This window comes from Garra rufa, chromosome 16, assembly GCF_049309525.1.
Source record: "Garra rufa chromosome 16, GarRuf1.0, whole genome shotgun sequence".
In the NCBI taxonomy this organism is placed as follows: Eukaryota; Metazoa; Chordata; class Actinopteri; order Cypriniformes; family Cyprinidae; genus Garra; species Garra rufa.
In genome coordinates this window covers 17,406,717-17,427,728 of record NC_133376.1, presented here as the reverse complement: position 1 = coordinate 17,427,728, position 21,012 = coordinate 17,406,717, and the positions used below count along the sequence as shown (strand labels likewise).

The 21,012-nt window shown below is 35.2% G+C and overlaps 2 protein-coding genes across 2 annotated transcripts in view; one reads left to right on the top strand and one right to left on the bottom strand.

The window, feature by feature from the left end:
• trappc11 (trafficking protein particle complex subunit 11) overlaps nt 1-18,692 on the bottom strand; it is a 29,406-nt gene extending 10,714 nt beyond the window's left edge. Inside the window, exons 1-19 of the mRNA XM_073820495.1 lie at nt 18,566-18,692; nt 17,909-18,132; nt 17,594-17,763; nt 15,608-15,678; nt 15,406-15,520; nt 14,823-14,922; nt 14,483-14,556; nt 14,295-14,391; nt 4,952-5,085; nt 4,026-4,173; nt 3,843-3,936; nt 3,280-3,359; nt 2,959-3,037; nt 2,794-2,848; nt 1,724-1,869; nt 1,578-1,639; nt 1,309-1,441; nt 302-432; nt 60-215 (exon numbers count right to left, since the gene is read on the bottom strand). Of these exons, the coding sequence (XP_073676596.1) occupies nt 60-215; nt 302-432; nt 1,309-1,441; nt 1,578-1,639; nt 1,724-1,869; nt 2,794-2,848; nt 2,959-3,037; nt 3,280-3,359; nt 3,843-3,936; nt 4,026-4,173; nt 4,952-5,085; nt 14,295-14,391; nt 14,483-14,556; nt 14,823-14,922; nt 15,406-15,520; nt 15,608-15,678; nt 17,594-17,763; nt 17,909-18,112 (2,049 nt within the window). The 5' untranslated portion in view covers nt 18,113-18,132; nt 18,566-18,692. The remainder of the gene's footprint in view (nt 1-59; nt 216-301; nt 433-1,308; nt 1,442-1,577; nt 1,640-1,723; nt 1,870-2,793; nt 2,849-2,958; nt 3,038-3,279; nt 3,360-3,842; nt 3,937-4,025; nt 4,174-4,951; nt 5,086-14,294; nt 14,392-14,482; nt 14,557-14,822; nt 14,923-15,405; nt 15,521-15,607; nt 15,679-17,593; nt 17,764-17,908; nt 18,133-18,565) is intronic.
• The window catches only part of igfbp7 (insulin-like growth factor binding protein 7), a 380,063-nt gene that overhangs the window by 302,242 nt on the left and 56,809 nt on the right, over nt 1-21,012 (top strand). The gene's annotated exons all lie outside the window — the stretch shown is intronic.

Genomic DNA, 21,012 nt, shown 5'->3' with positions numbered 1-21,012 from the left:
TATGCAAGTAGGCACCACTAAATTGGTTGAAATTAAAAGAATGAAAAGCTATATTTCACCTCAATCTTCTTTCCAACATCTTCCGTTTTGGCTACAAATTTGAAGCAGTATTTGCGGGTTTTGCCGGGGACAAGACACATGTTCTCCTGGGAAGAGGGTTCTAGAATATCTTTGCCTTTAGACGCATCCTCCAGCAAACAGTACTGGTTATACTCCTGCAATTCAAACATAGTCATTGAGAACAAAGCCAATGTCACAGAGTTGTGTTTGTGTGCATGTGTATGTATTAGGTGTGCTGTACCTGGTTGCTGAGGCTGACACATAGTTTTGAGAAACGCACAGGATGTGGGCAGTCGGCTCTAACATAGACATTTAGCTGGACAGGCTCATCTATGTGGAAACTTGGGGACAGGAACTTGGCTTTGCACTGAACTGGAAGGATGACATGAAAATAAACATAAATATTACATTTTGTTCCATAAAGATCTTTTTTTTTATGGATTACATGATACATATTATTTAAAAAAAAGTCATCAAGTTTTGTTGACATTAACACAAGGGCCAGTGATTAGTCAGTTGGCATTTGATTTACAAAACTCATTTCAGGTTTAGTGTTTCAACATTGCATTAACTACTGATGAACACTGATGGTTGGTTTTTATTTGAATTATCACTTATATGTCTTTGGAAGGCGTTTGTCTTTCAAACACATTGAAATGCACACATTCACACAAACTTTTTTTATCATCTGATCCTCTTTTACCTAATATATTTACTTGAAATACCCCTGAAATTTTAAAATAAATACTTTAATAATTAAGTATCACAACTGCATGTTCATTAGTTCTCTGACATTGGTGAAGTTTTTTTTATTTTGATTGATTTTAAAATGATTTATTTTAATTCAACATTTTAATGATTTAATTATTAACTTTTCATTAAATTCTTGAATCCCCTTCAGTTCCTACACAAACACCAGTTTGTGAAACCTTGACGTAATAATTTAATGCACTTCATGTTGTTAATAAGAACAAATGTAATATATTTTCTTACTTTTTGCATTTTTATGTCAATACGGTACAAGATTATCCTTTTCAATCAATGTGCTAAACGAATTAGTCACAAGTAATCTAAAAGTAGTCTGATTATATTACCTAAAATGTATAATATAATGGATTAAGATACTTGCTACAATTTTTGTCATGCAATTTGGAATCAGTAATGGATTACAATTTGTAAGTAATCTACCAAGCTATGATGATTGATCAGCCCAAAATGTTGGAAAGTGAATATTCTTTGAGTGCTTACCAAAGGGCACATAGTCCTGGACCTCAATGGTGTACTCATTATTGCCAGCCAGAGACATGCGGTCACTCCACAGGGCCTGGGCCGTCTTCACAGAGGCCGGGTCACAGTCTGGTTCAGGCTCTGGGACTTCATTCTGACAACCACAAAAGAAAATGCCAATTTTATAAACATTACATCTTTATCTACAGCAGGACTTTCAGTGTATTGAGTACGAAAACTTTTTTATGAAGTGTATCACTCAGCCCTGTGAGATATTTTTCTATACATACCATGAGCACTTTAATCAGATTCCTCTCAATCCTGGACTTCTGCTCTTCAGGGAGGATAGAGGCTAAACACACAAATATATATACCTGTTAATGCAGTAACTTTTAATTGAGGTGATATAAAGAGTCAATACATAGAGTTTATGTACCTCTGCCCACGAGCTCCAAGGAGTAGGTGATGTAGTCTTTCACTTGACCCATGAGGTAGGAGCACTTCAAAGCCGTGCACAGGATAGACGTCAACAGAGACCACCAGCGCTCGGTACGGTAGTCACACATCACATAATCCAACAGTCTGGGGAGTCACAATACAACAGTATATGTACTAAACAGTGCTGAACTCATATTAGAAAAATACAGCTGCAAGCCACTGACACAAGCAGAACTCAATTTATATACAGCGGTGGCCAAAATTATTACAAAAACTAGTATTTTTACCAGCTAAAAACAAGTTTTAAGTTAGTTATATCTTTTGCTGGAGTGTGTCATTTGGAAATATCAGTTTACATTTACAAACATTCATTTTGCCATTAATTGTAATAATCTAGTGAGATTTTTGTTTGCACAAGGAGTCTGACAACAGCCAGTGCTCCACACATTCCAGTCTGTCTGGAATGACAAAGAAACCAAACCAAACTGAGACAGACTAAATCCAGAAGAACTGTGGCAACGTCTCCAGGACGCTTCAAGAAACCTACCTTAAAAGTTTTAGGCACTTGTGCAAAAATGCTGTAAAATGAGGATGCTTTTCTTCACCAATTAACTTCTAATAACTAAATTAAATCAACATTTTGTCTGATCGTCCTTTGCTTTCAAAGCAACTTTTGCTCTAGGTGCACTTGCGCATAGTTTTTCAGGTAGCTTTGCAGTCAAGTCTCTTGAAGCATCTTTGGAGTCGTTGCCAAAGTTCTTCTGGATTTAGTCTGTCTCAGTTTGTACTTTCTTTACGTCATTACAGACAGACTGGACGATGATAAGATCAGATCTTAGCACTGGCTGTTGTCAGACTACTTGTGCAAACAAAAAAAGCACTGGATTATAACATTTAATGGCAAAATGAATGTTTGGAAATGTGAACTGACATTTCCTACTGACACACTACAGCAAAATTTAGAAATAACTGACTTAAAACCATTTTTTAGCTGGTGAAAATACTAGGGTTCTAATAATTTTGGCCACCACTGCAGGTAAAATTTACAGTATACTGAATTAAACTCACTTTAATGCTTTGGTGTAGTCTTTTGCATGATAATACTCCTCTCCCATCTGAACCACTGTGGAGGGAGACAGAAAAAAAAGAGAACAAAAATGTTACTGATTTACTTTGCAATTTAAAAAAGAACTGAAAATCTGGACTGAAAAATGAATGTGCATCTTTTTGTACTGAGATGGCTCTTCATTCGTGGACACTTGTACTTCTTAAACTGGGCGACAGCGTTACTGAGGAGAGCAATGATCAGCTCCTGACATCAGAAACACACACATACAACCATAAGGAGAGAAACACTTGATTTTTTTTTTTTACTGTAAGAAACAACATTTTGGTCTCTAAACAATGCCTTATTATTCCTTACTTCTTTATTATTAAAGTCAATACTTTCTGACCTGAATGTTTGCATCTTTAATCAGAGTCTGAAGTCAAAGTCACAAATGAACCTTAACTTATAACTTATATTGAAATAACATGTATTTAAGAAAATCCCACCGAATGAGGGACATCTCTCTCTTTAACTTGAAGAGCAAGGATGCCTTGTTTCTCCTTCTCAGAATCTGGAGGATCAATGCCTGAGGGTTAAAGTTCACTGGGTCAGACATAAGACTTCATAACAACTGGGTAAGTCAAGCTTTATATTATACATGATTGAAACATGCCATTTTACAACATTTTTAATCTTAAAAATTATTACTTTTCTTTTACAGACACATGTAGAATATGGCTTTAAAAATTACAAATATTATTTTGTGTTTTTCCAAAATATTGACAGGGCAAGTAAAAATCTGTTTTATATATATATATATATATTACGGTATTGTGAATTAAAACATTTTTATCCACATTACAATAACAAGTCAATGTTCTTAACTGTCATGAAAATATTAATAAAATTATAATAATATAATAAAATACAATACAACATGTAATAACATAAAATTGCCTATTTGCTTCTTTGGATTTTGGAGTGCGACATGTTCCAGACAGGATTCATAAGATTAACCCAAAAATACAGATTCATATAGGGTTATAGTTCTTTCTAAGCCATTACTCACTTTGATGTCCCTGTCTCCAAGGTCTCTGTCCGTAAAAGTCTAGAGCTCCAGAGGAGGTCTCTAATGAGTCAGGTGCAGGGTAGCCCACACCTGGCTGGAAAAGGAACAGTGGGAGATTTTGCATCACAAACTAAAATAAATGCAGATAACAATAATGATGCATTGCATTGCAGGTAGCAGTACCTCATGACTACAGAGCTGTCCTGCTTGCTGCTTGCGCTCCTGTGCATAATAAGCAGCCTGCTGATAGTAGAACCCTGGGTTCTGGGTCTGAATTGCGGTGAGGCCCAGTTTAATGGCCTCATCGAACAGATCACCAAACGACTGAAACCTACATAGACAGAAAAATCAAGCAAGTGAGTGCATGTATAAAATCAAGACCAGAAGTCACCAATCAGTAGAATCATGTATCAAAAATGTATAGAATTGTAAACTGCTAAGTTAAGTATTGGGTTTGTTGAGCAACATGCACAGAAAATATTATGCAATAAGGCAGTTGGTGTGCAGGTTTTGTTTTTCTTACCTCAATATATAAATGTTATGAATATCATAATGTCTGATACTCTTAAGATCACTGTAATAACTTAACATGTACATTTTATGAAAATTGTGAAAATTGTGCAATGGTGATTGCAAGAGAGAGATGAGATATGGCTTGTTGCTACGGTGCACTAAATGGTTGCTAGGGCTTGGCTAGATAGTTGACAGGGTGATATTTAAAGCATTTGCTTTCTAAGAGAAAATAGTCAACTCCTTTGACTCTACAATGTTCTGATCCAGAGATCTCTCACTCTTTTTCAACAAAAGTCTATGCTTTTAGTTGCTAATAACAATATTCATCATAATAATACTAATAATTTTAATGGATCACATTCTATCAAAAAGAATACAAAGTGCGCAATGGGTGGGACATCACCTAACCAGTAACACATGGCACCAATACGAGAACAACAACAACATTTTAATTACTAATCACAGTCAAACTTTGTCTGGAAGCAAAACCGTAAGGTGAAACTGTAATTAAAGCGTCAAAAAACCTTTAAGAGTTATAATCTTGATTTGTCCAAGAACATGAAATAAAGATGTTCATATGCAGGGTAGAATCTTACTGTTTGGACATCCAGGCTGTGTGTTCAAACGCCAGCTCAGCGCTACCGATCTTCTTCTTGCACAGGTCGATGTGTTTGCGGAACTGAGCGATGGCATCCAGGGGGGTGTTATGCTGAAAGCATAGCCTGCAGATCTGTGAGACAAGACCACTGTTACACTCGATAGAGGGATACACTCTCAACAAAATGCAAGTGAATGTGACGGTGCTATTTAAAAGAGAACGAGAACAGGAAATGAACTCTGGCCAGTTTCCTGTGTCGTGTTTACAGCTGTTTAGATGACACCTCATACTGGTGGTGTCAACATTTCTCACTTTTATTTAGTTTAAGTATTAACATAACTAAAACAGGCATATATATATAAAAAGTAAACTACAAAACCCATTAAAATTAAAATGAAAACAGTAATGTAAAAATAAATAGAATTCTAAATATCGTCAATGATACAATGATAATATATACAGCTGAGGTCAAAAGTTTACATACACCTTGCAGAAACTTCAAAATGTTAATTATTTTACCAAAAGAGGGACCGTACAAAATGTATGTAATTTTTTATTTAGTACTGACCTGAATAAGATATTTAGATATTGTCTACAAGATAAAATAATAGTTGAACATATATCAAAAGACCCTGTTCAAAAGTTTACATACGCTTGATTCTTAACACTGTGTTGCTACCTGAACGATCCACAGTTGTGTGTTTTTGTTTAGTCACGAGTCCCTTGTTTGTCCTGAACAGTTAAACTGCCCACAGTTCTTTAGAAAAATCCTTCAGGTCCCACTTTGGTTTTTCAGCATTTTTGTGTCTTTGAACTAGGGCTGGGCGATATGGCCAAAAAATTAAATCCCCGATTTTTTCACAAAAAAATCCGATTTACGATTTAAATCGATTTTTTTACCCCCTACTACTTTCAGCATGTAAAGAAACCCCAGCTTTTCCACAATATATATGGGCACCATATATTTTGCAATATACATAGCAACTGCATCAGTGATCGCTTTCCACCAGGCCCCATTCTTATCATACCGCACACAGTAAATTTTCATGCTTTTCTCTTGCAGTTATATTGTACATAAAAATATAAAATTTTGAATACAGAAATATTAAATAATTTAGATAACTGAAACGATCTGCCAGGAGGTGGCGGCAAGACACTGATTTAATTACTGAATCATATCATTTATTCTGCCCTCACTTTGGTGTCTCTCTTCCCGAAGTTAGACAGATAGATAAACTCTTTCCAACACGTTGACTTGTGGGAGAATGCCACTTTATTCCACACCACATTGAGTATGTTGAAACAGAGTGAAACTACAGAAAGGGGAAGTATACAACAATGCTTCCATTTAGTGCTATTTATGCTATATAGTACTTTCACAGCTTTATAAACAATAAATGAATATAAAATTAACTTTTAAAACTTACAGACAATGCTTTCTACAGGTGATCACAAGATGAATGTCTGCTCAAAGTTTGTTGAGTGAAGTTCTACTTGAATAAGGCAACTAACTGAATTAACTGTCTTAGAATGTTACTATGGCAACTATATTTTAAAGGATGCAACATTACTATGTATGAGAATATGATTACTATAAACATTAAACTTAAATGGATGATCCAGAACACTCCCCGTCTGGCATCTATAAGATGTCATCACTGCACTGACTTGCAATCCACATTTATACTTCTTCTGAAGGCAAGAGAAGGACTGTATCTGAGATAGGACGTAGGTAGACTCTTGGTATTCCGTCCTTTATTGTCTTCACCTCAACCTTCCTGACTCTTCCATCGTTTCCTTGAAATCCTTTTTGTACAATGCCCATGGGCCATTCACTTCTTTTAACTTGACTGTCCTTGAGTAGAACCACATCACCGTGTCGAAGGTTACGCTTCTCTTGTTGCCACTTTCTTCGATTTTGTAATGTGTTTAGATACTCTCTTCTCCATCGATGCCAGAAGGTGTTGGCTAAACTTTGAACTTGTCTCCACTGACGGATGTAGAGATTCCCTTCATTAAACGTTCCTTCTGGGGTTAGAAGTGTGCCAGTCTTTTGTGTGAGAAGTGTTGCTGGGGTTAGGATGAGAGGATTGTTTGAATCCGTTGATACTGGTATTAATGGACGAGCATTTACTATAGCTGAAACCTCAGCCATGAATGTGATGAGGACTTCATGGGTGAGTTTTGCTTGACTGATTTTCAGCAACATAGAATCAAGGATGCGTCTGGTGATGCCTATCATGCGTTCCCAGCTGCCTCCCATATGCGATGAGTGTGGTGGGTTGAAACTCCAAGTGCATCCATTATGACTTAAAAAGTTCTGCATTTCCTTGTTACTAGTGTTTGTACTGATTTTCAGTTCCTTGCATGCCCCAACAAAGTTTGTACCGCAGTCAGATCTTATCTGTTTAGCTGGTCCTCGAATGGAGAAGAACCTTCGTAGAGCATTTATGAAGCTTGATGTGTCCAATGATTCAATCACTTCAATATGTATAGCTCTTATGCTCATGCATGTGAATAATACTGCCCAGCGTTTGCTGTTAGCTTCACCTCCTCTAGTTCGGCGTGCTGTGATCCTCCATGGTCCAAAAACATCCAGTCCGACATAAGAGAAAGGAGGATCAGTACTTAGGCGATCTACAGGTAAATCGGCCATTTTTTGCGTTTCTATCTTTCCTCTCAATTTGCGGCAGGTAATGCACTGATGGATAATGCTACTAATTCTTCGTTTGCCACCAATAATCCACAGACCAGCAGCTCTCAAAGCACCTTCTGTGAAATGGCGTCCTTGATGTTGAACCTGGGAGTGATAATGTCGAATGAGTAAGGTTGTGATGTGACTACGACCAGGTAAGATTAAAGGGTTAATTTCGTCTTTCTCAAAGGCTGACTGAGATAAGCGGCCACCAATCCTGAGTAGGCCTGACTCATCTATGTATGGGCTCAGATTGTAGAGAGGACTGTTCTTAGATACATCCGTTTTTCTTTCAAGGCACTTTAGTTCATCCTGAAAGGTCTCCTGTTGCAGGCTACGTATTATGACCTCCTTAGCCTTTTGTAGATCTTCTACTGAATGTGGTTTATGACACATGTGCCATCCTCTGCATTCCTTTGATTTGTTGTTTTTGCTGAAAGAGTGAGCAATGTGTTTTAGTCTTGAAATAGTGTATATAAGGCGCTGCCAGTCTGAAAACTTCTCAAAGTATTTAGTGTTAAGTTTATGGCAGACGACTTCAGTGGCACAAACGCTGATTTCAGGGCGAATATCAGTGTCAGATTCGGGATCAACTAAGTTCATTGGAGTTGAAGAAGTTGTTTCTTGTTCAAGTGACTTGTATAGGAATTCTGGCCCTGTTAGCCATGTGCTGTTCAGTAGGTTTTCAGCTAAGATAGATCTTGAAGCATGATCAGCAGGGTTGTGGTTTGTAGGAACATACTTCCATTGCTCTGGGCATGTGGATCTTCTTATACGCTGTACTCGGTTGTTCACATACACGTAAAATCTTCTAGACTCATTGTGGATGTATCCAAGAACAACTTTACTATCTGAGTAGAAAGTCACAGCATCAAATTTGACATCAATCTCATCTGTGACAGTTTCAGCTATCTCAACGGCAAGTACTGCTGCACATAACTCAAGTCTTGGAATTGTAATTTCAGGTCGTGGAGCAAGCTTGGCTCTTCCACAAATGAAACCAACATTTACTTTGCCATCTGTATCAGTGGTCCTTAAATAGGCAACAGCAGCAATGGCAGTGGTAGAAGCATCACTGAAAACACACATTTCCTTTCTCTTTGCATTGTTGAGAGTGTTAGGAGTGTATGCTCTGGAGATGGTAATTTTTTCCAGTCCTTTCAGTGAGTCTCTCCATGATTTCCATTCATTGAACATCTGTTCTGACAGAGGATCATCCCAGTCACTTGCCTCCATGGTGAGCTCTCTGAGCAAAGATCTACCTTTAATGATTACAGGTGCTGCAAATCCAAATGGATCAAATAGACTGTTAATTGTAGATAAGACTCCACGTCTTGTGTATGGTTTCTCATCATGTGACACTTTAAAGGTGAAAACATCTTTTGAAACATCCCAGCTAACTCCTGAACTTCTTTGCATATGTGGAAAGTCAGCAGCAAGGTCCAAGTCCTTCATGTTCTTTGCTAAGTCGTTTTGAGGAAATGCTCTCATCACTTCAACTTTGTTTGAGGCTATCTTATGTAGGCGGAGATTTGAAGCTGCCAGCATGGCTTGGGCATTTCTAAGCAGTGTAATGGCTTCTTGTTCTGTAGGAAGGGATATAAGAGCATCATCAACATAAAAGTTCCTTTCAATGAACTGTCTTGCCTCTGAACCATGTTCCTTCTCTCCTTCTAGGGCAGCTTTCTTGAGCCCGTATATGGCCACAGCTGGTGAGGGACTGTTGCCGAAGACATGCACTCGCATTCTAAATTCCACAATTTCGTTTTCTATTTCATTGTTTTTGTACCAAAGGAAACGCAGGAAGTTGCGGTGGTCCTCTCTGACTACAAAGCAATGAAACATTTGCTGGATGTCAGCTGTTATGGCAACTTGTTCTTTCCTGAAGCGCAGTAACACCCCAAGTAGGCTGTTGTTCATGTTGGGTCCAGTCAGAAGGACACTGTTTAAAGACACTCCTTGATATTGAGCACTGGAGTCAAATACAACCCTAATTTGACCTGGCTTTTGTGGATGATACACCCCAAAGATAGGAAGGTACCAACACTCTTCATTGTCGGAAAGAGATGGTGCAGGTTCAGCATGCCTGTTTTCAAAAATCTTAGCCATGAAATCTAGAAAATGGTCTTTCATGAGTGGTTGTTTTTTAAGCATACGTGTGAGTGAATGGAGACGGTTAGTTGCCTGTTGTCTGTTATTAGGAAGTCTTTCACGTGGACTGCGAAAGGGAAGTGGAGCGACCCAGCTGTTTGTTTCATCTTGATAGACTTCTTTATGCATCATTTTCAGAAAGGCTAGATCTTCCATAGATGGAGCTAGTTTGTCATCATCCTTTGTGGACTGGAAGATGTCAGTCATGTTGCTCTTTGTGTGTGTTGTTTTAAGTTTTTGTTCTAAAGGTGAGATCAATGAAGTCATATGTTCATTGTTATTGCAAAACTTCTCTTTGATTTTGATATTGTTCGGGCACGTTCTCATTTGGCTGTGGCGCCCATTCATGAAAATGCTTGTCTTAAAGGCACTAACTTCAGATGGTTTGTGAGCACCATTCAGACAGACATCTCCTACAATTACCCATCCCAACGCTAACTTCTGAGCAAAAGGAGCATGTAGAGGACCATTGCTCTGTTCCAATACTTTGTGCACCTCAATGATGTCTCTTCCAAGAAGAAGAAGAATCTCTGCCTCAGGGTCAAGTGAAGGTATCTTACGAGCTATTGATTTAAGATGAGTATGGTTCCAAGCAGCATCAGGAGTAGGAATCTCAGCTCTGTTGTCAGGAAGTTCATTACATTCAATGAGTGTGGGAAGCATGAAGCTAACACTGTTATCAATGGATTCCACAATGAAACCTTTTGCTCTGCGACCCAGGATTTCTGATGTACCGGCGCATGTTTTCATTGTGTAAGGAGATGCATTTTCAGTTACACTGAATTTGTCAAAGAAAGCAGACCTTGCTAAAGACTTGTTACTCTGGTCGTCTAGAATGGCATAGGTTTTCAGCTTCATATTAGGATGATCTTTGCAATATACATTAACTAAGCAGATCTTGGAACATGATCTTCCTCTGAAACCATTCCCACAGACCTTTGTGCAGCTGGATGTAGCGATAGTTGTGGTGGGCTGTTCATCGACCTCCCCGCCATGCTGTAAGGCAGGGCTGAAAGTGTCATTTTTAGACCATGGTGCTGGACCAGGATGAAGGGCTGCTGTGTGTTTTTCACTGTCACATTCTAAACACCGAATTGTTGCAGGACAATTCTTGGCTTGGTGCGATGTTGAAGAGCAGCAGCGGAAACAGATGTCGTTTTCTTTTAGAAAGGCTTTACGCTCGTCTAATGATTTCTCCCTAAATCCTCTGCATTTGTAGAGAGGGTGGGGTTTCTTGTGAATTGGACACTGTTTGCTGAGGTCTTCTACTGCCAGCATATACTTCCCTTTTTGAATCGCATGGCTTACTTCTGTCTTGTGCACAGTAACAGGGAACCCTTTTTCCCTGGAGGAAGATTTCTGTCCTGTAGGTAGTGTTTTGTTTGGTATATTAATTGTAAAACTAGGGTCATTTCTCATGTGTGCCTCATTCCTGATAAAGGTGGAAAAGAATGTAAAAGGTGGAAAGCTAACATTGTGTTCTTGCTTATACCTAGATCCTTGTTGCATCCACTTCTCTTGGAGGGCAAACGGCAGCTTCTCAAGAATAGGGGCAATGCCTCGTGCAGTGTCCAGGTAAGACAAACCAGGTAGGTATCCTTCCATTTTGGCAGATTCAATTTCTAACAGTAAGTCTGCTAGTTCTCTAAGACGTTGAGGTTCTCTATTTAAGAGTTTGGGAAAGCAGTCGATTTTATTCAAGAGGGTAGATTCCATCGCTTCAGCTGATCCATAGCACTGTTCCAGCCTTTCCCAGATCCTGCTAAGTCCGACAGCAGGGTGATTGATATGAACTGACCTTATTCGTCGAGCATGCTCGGCTGATTCTGGACCAAGCCATTTGGTTAGCAAGTCAAGCTCCTCGCAAGGCTTTAAGTCAAGGTCTTCAATTGCATTTGAGAAAGTTGATTTCCATGCCCAGTAATTCTCTGGCTTGTCATCAAACTTAATGAGACCGGCAGTGAGTAGGTCTCTACGAGCTAGGAATTTGGCTAAATTGAATATCTCTGAGTTTTCAGGTTTTGTAACATATGGCTCATTTCTCATCTTAGGTGAGTAATGCGCATTTGAGGTATAGCAATTAGATGGATGAGAATAATGAGGTATTGTGTCCTGACTCTTTGCTTCTTTTTCAGGTACTCTGACAGGCTCAAATCTGTTATGTAGGTCCTGTGACCAAAAGAGTGGCTCACCAAATGAATTGACATTTTGTGGTGTTTCTTGAGAATATTGAATAGACTCTCTATGAGATGTGAGAGCATTTTGCTGTTCTCTGTCGTCTGACTGGAGTAGTTGTGTGACAGGCTTTGATGATTCATGATGATCTCTGCTTTTGTATGCATTTTGATCATGAACATAGTTCTCAGTTCGCTTGAGTGAATAGAGATTTGTGCTCATTTGTTTACATTCATGTTCAGATGATTCTTCTATGTTAGCTGCATCAACTATGGCCTCAAAGGCTGTAGCTTCAGCTAAGGCTGCTTCTGCTTCTTTCTCTTGTTGGAGTGCTTCCAATGTAGCCTCCAAACGTGTCTCTTCTACCTGAAGCTGTGCTTTCTTTACTTTTATTTCAATATCTCTTTGTGCGTATGCTGCTCTGGTACGAGCAGCTTCCGCTTTAGCTCGTGCCTCTATTGCAACAAGACTGGCTGCTGATCTTCTTGAATGGGTTGATCTGGATGATTTGGATAAGTGTGAACGTGAACACACTGACCTGTTCGTATGGCTCACATTTTCCTTTGAAAGCATTTTACTGTTGATTCACTGAGCAGATGAGAAGTTAATTCACAGTTGCTGTAATCACTGTTGATTCTGTCTTTTCACTATTCTGCCCTCACTTTGGTGTCTCTCTTCCCGAAGTTAGACAGATAGATAAACTCTTTCCAACACGTTGACTTGTGGGAGAATGCCACTTTATTCCACACCACATTGAGTATGTTGAAACAGAGTGAAACTACAGAAAGGGGAAGTATACAACAATGCTTCCATTTAGTGCTATTTATGCTATATAGTACTTTCACAGCTTTATAAACAATAAATGAATATAAAATTAACTTTTAAAACTTACAGACAATGCTTTCTACAGGTGATCACAAGATGAATGTCTGCTCAAAGTTTGTTGAGTGAAGTTCTACTTGAATAAGGCAACTAACTGAATTAACTGTCTTAGAATGTTACTATGGCAACTATATTTTAAAGGATGCAACATTACTATGTATGAGAATATGATTACTATAAACATTAAACTTAAATGGATGATCCAGAACATCATTCATTTGATTCGTTTGAACCGCTGGTTCATTCAGAATAAGGCAAGTTACTTTCTTTATGAATCGGAAATTGAATCATTTCAATAGATTTGTTTAGATTTGTGCGCAGCGGCTCAGTTGTGACTTGTTTCAGACTACTTTTGATGACAAAATAGAGCAAAAAATAAATAAATTTGTCACTCATCTTGGTTCGCAATCTCACAAAGCTCCATCAATCTCTTATTTACACAATCTCTACACTGTTTATGAAAGGATTCGTGAGATATGTCTGTGATACATTACTCTACTTTGCAAAAACACGTAGAAACCTTTGAAGCTCCCCTGAGCGCAAACACAAATATGCTGATCGGCTCCGGCTAACTTGCTAGCAAGCAGCTAATCATATCCCTTTAGTGGCTTTCTGAATACAAATATATATATATTAGTGTGTTTCTAATATGGTAAATGCGCGGGGGAGGGCAGAGCCCATTCGGAACTGCTGGAGCCCAGAGAGGAGCGTAGGCGGATGTTAAAGAGAAAACCGATTTTCATTCAAACAAATCGATGTAAACTACACATTCGAGTTAATCGATAAAATCAATTTATCGCCCAGCCCTACTTTGAACCCTTTTCAACAATGACTGTATGATTTGAGATCCATCTTTTTACACTGAGGTCACCTGAGGGACTCATATGCAACTATTACAGAAGGTTCAAACACTCACTGATTCTGCAGAAGGAAACACAATGCATTAAGAGCTGGGGGTGAAAACTTTTGAATTTGAAGATCAGGGTAAATTTAACTTATTTTGTCTTCTGAGAAACATGTAAGTATCTTCTGTTCAGCTGTTAATGCATGTTTTTTCCTTCTGAAGTAACAGTGAGTGTTTAATCCTTCTGTAATAGTTGCATATGAGTCCCTCATGTATCCTCATTGTGAAAAGATGGATCTCAAAATCATACAGTCATTGTTGGAAGGGGTTTAAATGCAAAAATATGATAAAACTATCATATTAAAAGGATTTTTTCTAAGGAACAGCGGGCAGTTTAACTGTTCAGGACAAACAAAGGACTCATGAAGAACTATGAATAAAATATCTTATTCAGGTCAGGTTTTGCAGATTCTGCAAGGTGTATGTAAACTTTTGACATCAACTGTATACATCAATGTTACTAAAATAACACTTCTCAAAACAATATGCAAGCACATCCACACTTTCTTCAAAACATCTAAATATCTAGTTCACCTTGTAGTTGATGAATCCAGCCATGGTTTTAATCTCAAGCATGTTGGTTTCATGAGCTCTGAGTTCATGAACGAGGCTATAAGCAGTCCTGTAGTATCTGTAAAACAGCACACGTGTGTGGAATGTGTGTGAGTTCTTATAAATAAATACAAAATAGCAACACAAAAATTCCTGTTTACAACACTTACTTGAGAGCGTTCTGTGTGTCCTGCTTTAGTTCACTGAAGAAGCCCATTTTAAACTGGTGCCTGACAAACAGCAACTAGAATTTAAAGCATTCAAGGGTTATTATGGTGCAAGCTGAGCTTGTTCACACTTAACAGATGCATAACAAACCAAGAACCACAATAAAAATAGAATTGTTATTACTTATTTAGAAAGAGACAACTGCATACCACATTCTTCATGTAGGGTATGCATTCACAATGCCTTGTTTTGAGTGTTAGGAACTTCACATACTTGCACAAAGATTAAAAGGTCATTTGAAGGAATTCAGGTTTTTATATTTGCAGCTGAGGTCCTGGTTACCTGGTGTGTCGTTTTATTGAGGAACTCCTTGTGAGACTTCACTCTCCTGATCTCGTTATAATAGTAGGTCTGTGCATGTTCATAGAATGCGTTCTCCAACCTGCAGGCATAAAAATACAAAATACACAAAACCAAGGTGTGAAGATGCAAGTCACTCTTCTTGGTCTCTTTCTGTCATGCAATCTAAGCTGCGAGGCAGTATCAACCATATGTTTAACAGAAAAGAGCAGTTCAACCATTTGTAACTTGAATTTGTGAGGCTCTGGTGTCATTTGCTTCAAGCTGTTTTAGTCTTTTATGCTGCTCGATGTCCCAAACTGTATACCTGTTTGTTATTATTTTAGTTATTTACCTATTCCGGAAAATGAATTGGAAGTCTCACACATTAACACAAAATATCTTACATCCGTGTTGCAAAATAAAAGCTATTGTTAAATATTAGTTCAGCATATTTTGGATACTCAAATCAGTATTAATTATTATATTGTTTAAAAAACACGTAGTCTTTCTGGTTTTATCACATAAAAGAGCTGATTGAGTCATTCTGGCATAATAAACATTCTACATCTAGAGAGACTCTAACCTTATGATGTATCCCACCAGGTGGTCGGTATGGGGCAGGACAAACAGGGACTTCCCAGACAGGTCACAGGCACCGCATAGAGCAGAAGCCCTCTCAGACGCCACCAGATCTTCACCTGAAACACAACCACGTCTTCACCCATCACCATCTGCCCAAGACATATACTTAAGTTACCAAAACATGGATTTCAGTTTTGTGATACCTGGCGGGAGAGGTGTTTTCTTCTGAATCAGAACAACAGCGACCTTCGTGTTTCTTCCTTGTAAACTTGTCCTGTGAGAAATAAATATATCTTAGACCAACAAACAACAACAACAAAAAAAAAAACACCTGTTAGGATTTATCCTAATATCTATTCACCCAGGATTTTTTGGCTTTCTATTCTTCATTTCTATTTTCATGTTCTAGAATCATAAACATACCATTATAATATTTATTTATTATTTAAATTAGCTTTAATTTTTACACTTTTCATTTTAGTAACTTTTTTATTTTCCTTTAAAAAATATTTCTATTTAGCTTTATTTTATTTATTTTTAATTCATTTTAAGCTTTAGTACCCTTGTGTTTAATTTTTTATTAGTTTTTGTCTTTTTCAAATATTTTTATTTAGCTTTCATTTATTTTTTTATAAATTTTATTTTTTCTTAATTTTTTAGGTAAGTTTACTAAGGGCTAGTTTTAGTAATTTAAGTCTTTCAAATTATTTATTTGAGTTTTAAACTCTAAATTTTATTGTCATTCATTTTTACATTTTTAATTCAGTTTACTAAAGGCTAATTTTAGTCCTTCAAATTATTTATTTGAGTTTTAAATTATAAGATAAATTTTATTTATTAGATTACTGAAGGCTAGTTTTAACCATTTTAGTCCTTTACATTATTTATTTGAGTTTTAAAATAGAAATTAAATTTTATTTTCATTATTTTTTTAATTTTTAATTTCAATTATCAAAAGCTAATTTTAGTAATTTTAGTCCTTCAAATTATTTATTTGAGTTTCAAACTCTAAATTAAATTGTATTTTCAGCATCTTTTATTTATGATTCAGTTTACTAAAGGCTAGTTATACCCATTTCAGTCCTTTAAAATATTTGTTTGAGTTTTAAATTCTAAATTAAATTTTATTTTATTTTTTATTTTGTAAAAATTTTAATTTAGACTACTAAAAGCTAATTTGACCCATTTTAGTCCGTTGAATTATTTATCTGAGTTATAAACTAAATTAAATTTTCTTTTCTTTAATTTTTACATTTTTAATTCAGTTTACTAAAGGCTAGTTTTACCCATTTTATTCCTTTTAACTTATTTATTTTAGTTTTAAACTCAAAATTAAATTTTATTTTCATTAATTTTTTTAATTTTTTAATTTAGATTACTAAAAGCTCATTTTAGTCATTTTAGTCCTTCAAATTATTTGAGTTTGATACTCTAAATTCAATTTTATTTTCATTATTCATTTTTTATTTATAATTTAGTTTGCTAAAGGCTAGTTTCACCCTTTTCAGTCTTTTAAATTATTTATTTGAGTTTTAAATTCTAAATTAAATTTTATTTTCTTTAATGTTTTTATTTTTTAATTCAGTTTACTAAATGCTAATTTTAGTCATTTCAGTCCTTCAAATTATTTATTTGAGTTTTAAACTCTGAATTAAACTTAATTTTCCTAATTTTTTTATTTAGTTTACTAAAGGCTAGTTTTAGTCATTTTTAGTCTTTTAAATTATTTATTTGAGTTTTAAACTGTAAATTAAATTTTATTTTCATTATTTATTTTTTTTAATTTATAATTCAGTTCGCTAAAGGCTAATTTTACTCTTTTCAGTCTTTTAAATTATTTGAGTTTTAAACTCAATTTTCAAAAATTAAATTAAATTTTCTTATTTTTTTATTCAGTTTACTAAAGGCTAGTTTTAGTCCTTCAAATTATTTATTTGAGTTTTAAAATCTAAATTAAAATTTTCTTTTCTTTAATTCTTTTTTTTTAATTCAGTTTACTTAAGGCTATCTATTTAGTCCTTGAAATTATTTATTCAGACTTAATTCAATTAAATTACATTTTTGTTTAAGCTTTCTTAAGTTAAGTTTTTTTTTAATCTAATATCATCTTTTTCTAATAACCAAGCATTTTTTTAATAGTTTTAAAATTAACAGGCAATCAAGCATGGTAACCTTTCATAAAACTATACCTGACAATTTCCACTTTGGTTGCACATTCGGATTGCTTTTCCTTCCATTGTGGATCGTCCCAGTCCAGCTCATAAAACAACACGACAAGCGCAGGCACCAGGTTGAGATGTTTATTCATCCAGCCCGTCTTCAGTATCCCTTTAGGGATGTACCACTCATACGATGTTCTCTAATATAAAAAGACAGCGTGTCAGCAAACTAAGTCAACACACAACAGTCACATAACAGCCGAAAGTGTCCAGAGTTAAAATAATGTTTGATAAGGAGCAAAAAGCTTTTTTGAATATCTTCAAAAGCTAGCTCTTTTGTCTCACCTTGGTTCTGCACTTTGGATACTCGTGGTCCCCTGGCAGAACTTTGAAAGAGATGGGCACTCTGTCTGCTCGCCGGTTGGCACAGAAGGCATCCCATATGGCTCTGTGGATGGCATTATACACCACGTCCAGTCCTGTCAGAGCTACAAAGGCCATGGGCCTGCAGCACAGCTCTGGAGGAAGATCCCATTGAGCTGGACTCATGATGCCGGCGAACAGACCACCTAACCAGCACAAAATCAACACAAATCTAGTCAATGTAGACTGAATTGAGGGGCAAATACAGCATGCAAGTCTGGGACATTTCTTTCATTCGATATGGGTTGTTCATTGGAGATAGATGACCATAGTTTATGTTCAAGGATCTTGCAGACAGTGACTTCAACAACAGAAAACTCTGTTATGGAGACACAATGACAAATACATATATATAAGTCTTTTTTAAATAAATGATAATTCTAATGACATTTTTGTTGCAAACCCTCAAAGGATAAATCGCAAAGCATCTGATTCCTTCAGTTGTCACCCGTGACAGCTGATGCTACTCTCTGAATGCTAACGCTAACGCTCAGTAACAGCCCGTTAAACAGCATTAATATGCGCCGCGCTGTCATTTATAACAAGTAAATATTAGTTTACACGTTAGTAGGTATTTACCTTTAGTAAAAGTAGTGTTTTGCTCGGTTTTCAGCAGGCTGGCCTACATTTATATTCAGCTCTTGTTTATAATTCAAACCCCACCTTCATCATAACATATGACTGCTTCTTCTTCCGGCGGCTTTTCGCGTCGTTTTACAGGAGACGCGTTTCTTTACCGACACCTGCTGGACTCATACTGCGCTTACAGTTGCTTAATTCGAAACTGCGTACTAGTATAACTACTTTCACTGTTTTTAATGTGTATATCTTTTTATGGCAAAAATAGCAGGAGTAGTATGCTAGTACGCGGTTCCGAACTCGTTTATAGACTGCAAATTTGCACAGTACTTGTTGCAGGCGACACTTCTTAATGTGTGTTTGTTTTAATGAGCTTGTTTTAAGAACCAGGAATAAAAGACTTAGAATACAGTAATGTAAAGTTATTTTAACGGTCATTGTCATATCTACAAATAAAATTGATACACACTGATTTTTCGCACCGTAAATAAAAACATAGCCACCACAAAATTACAGTACAGTAGCCTACCAAAACTTGTGTATAGCTTACATTACAAAGATACAGAGAATAAATATATTTTAAATTATGAATAGCTACTTAAAATAAATACGGATGAAACTAGCTCTTCTACCATTTTATTCTTTATATTTTTACTTTTAAATAGCTTATTATTACTAATTATTATAGTAATAATAATAAACAATAATCTATTTTTATCGAAATAAAAAACTGTTTTGGTATGAATTACAAAGATATAGAGAATAAATATAAAATATAAAGATATATATAATATAAAAAAGTTATGAGTATGTACTAGCTGAAGCACTACAATAATTATTACGATTATTATTATAAAAAGTTTTGGTATAAATCATGAAGATATACAGAATAAATATAAAATATAAAGAATAAAAGTTCTGAGTATGTTTTATAAATATCGATAAAAGCTGAAGCACTATTACAATATTTCTTTTAATTTTGAAACAATAATGATAATTATTATTAGTATTAGTGTTATCTAAACAATAATATATTTGTTATTCTATTTATAGAAATTAAAAGATATAGAGAAAAATATAGTTTATAATATACATAATATATTAATACATATATGTTATAAATATATATAAAACTAGCTTGAGCACTAATACAATTTTATTATTTTTAAATAATAATAATAAAAACACCAAGAAAAATAATAATGTAAATTTGATCACCTTGATAAAAAAACTATTTTGGTGTAAATTATGAAGAGATACAGAATAAATATAAAGAATAAAAGTATACACATGAGTATGTATTACAAATATGCATGAAACTAACTACTACTGTTTCTTTTCTTTTTCTTAAACAATGCTGATTATTATTATCATTACTCTTAACTAAACAATAAGATGTTTGTTATGCTTTTATAGAAATAAAAACTTTTTTTGCAATAATGACAAAGATATAGAGAAAAATAACCTTTATAGTATATTATATGAATATGTATAAATTATGAATATATATACTAGCTCGAGCACTAATACAATTTTATTATTTTTTAAATAATAATAATAGTAATAATGTATTTTTATTACTTTCTGAAGATATACAGAATGAATAAAAAGAATACAAGTTATGAATATGTATTATACATATGCTTGAAACTAGCTGGAGCACTACTACTATTTCTTCAAATTGTTTTAAAAAATTATGACGATGATTATTATTCTTTATCATTATTATTATTATATAAACAATAATATGTTTGTTATACTATTTATAGAAATAAAAACTGTTTAACATAAATTACAAATATATAAAAAAAATATATAGTTAGAGTATATATAATATATTAAATGACAATGTATACAAAATATATTAATCTGTATATATTATAAATGTATATGAAACTAGCTCAAGCATTAATACAATTTTTATTTTTTTTAAACAATAATTATCATAATAATAATAGTAATTTTTATAAAAGAAAAATACAAAAAGTTGAATCTTTCCGGATGTTTTCTTGGCATTTTTCTAGAAATGTTTCTCTATGGCTCTGATCTATATGGCCTGATTGTCCAGTATGGGAAATTGATACTATGGAAGTTGATTTTAAGTTGCATCAAACCAAAATATTAAACAGTAATGTGGACCTTATAGCCGAATATTATAGATATGTGGAAAATAAATACAGGGAGTATATTCAGATCTATACAGATGGATCAAAAGATCCTGAAACAGGAAGGACTGGATCCGCAATTTTCATAATTAGCCAAGAAAGGGGGGAATGCAAAAGAACCACAAACGATTTAAATGTATATACAGTTGAGCTATATGCTGTACTTATGGCATTGGAATGGATTAATAAGTATATAGGTAATAATATAAGTAAGGTCCTTATTGGTAGTGACTCAATGTCAACACTATACAATCTCAGAACAGGTATATCCAAAAGTCGCCA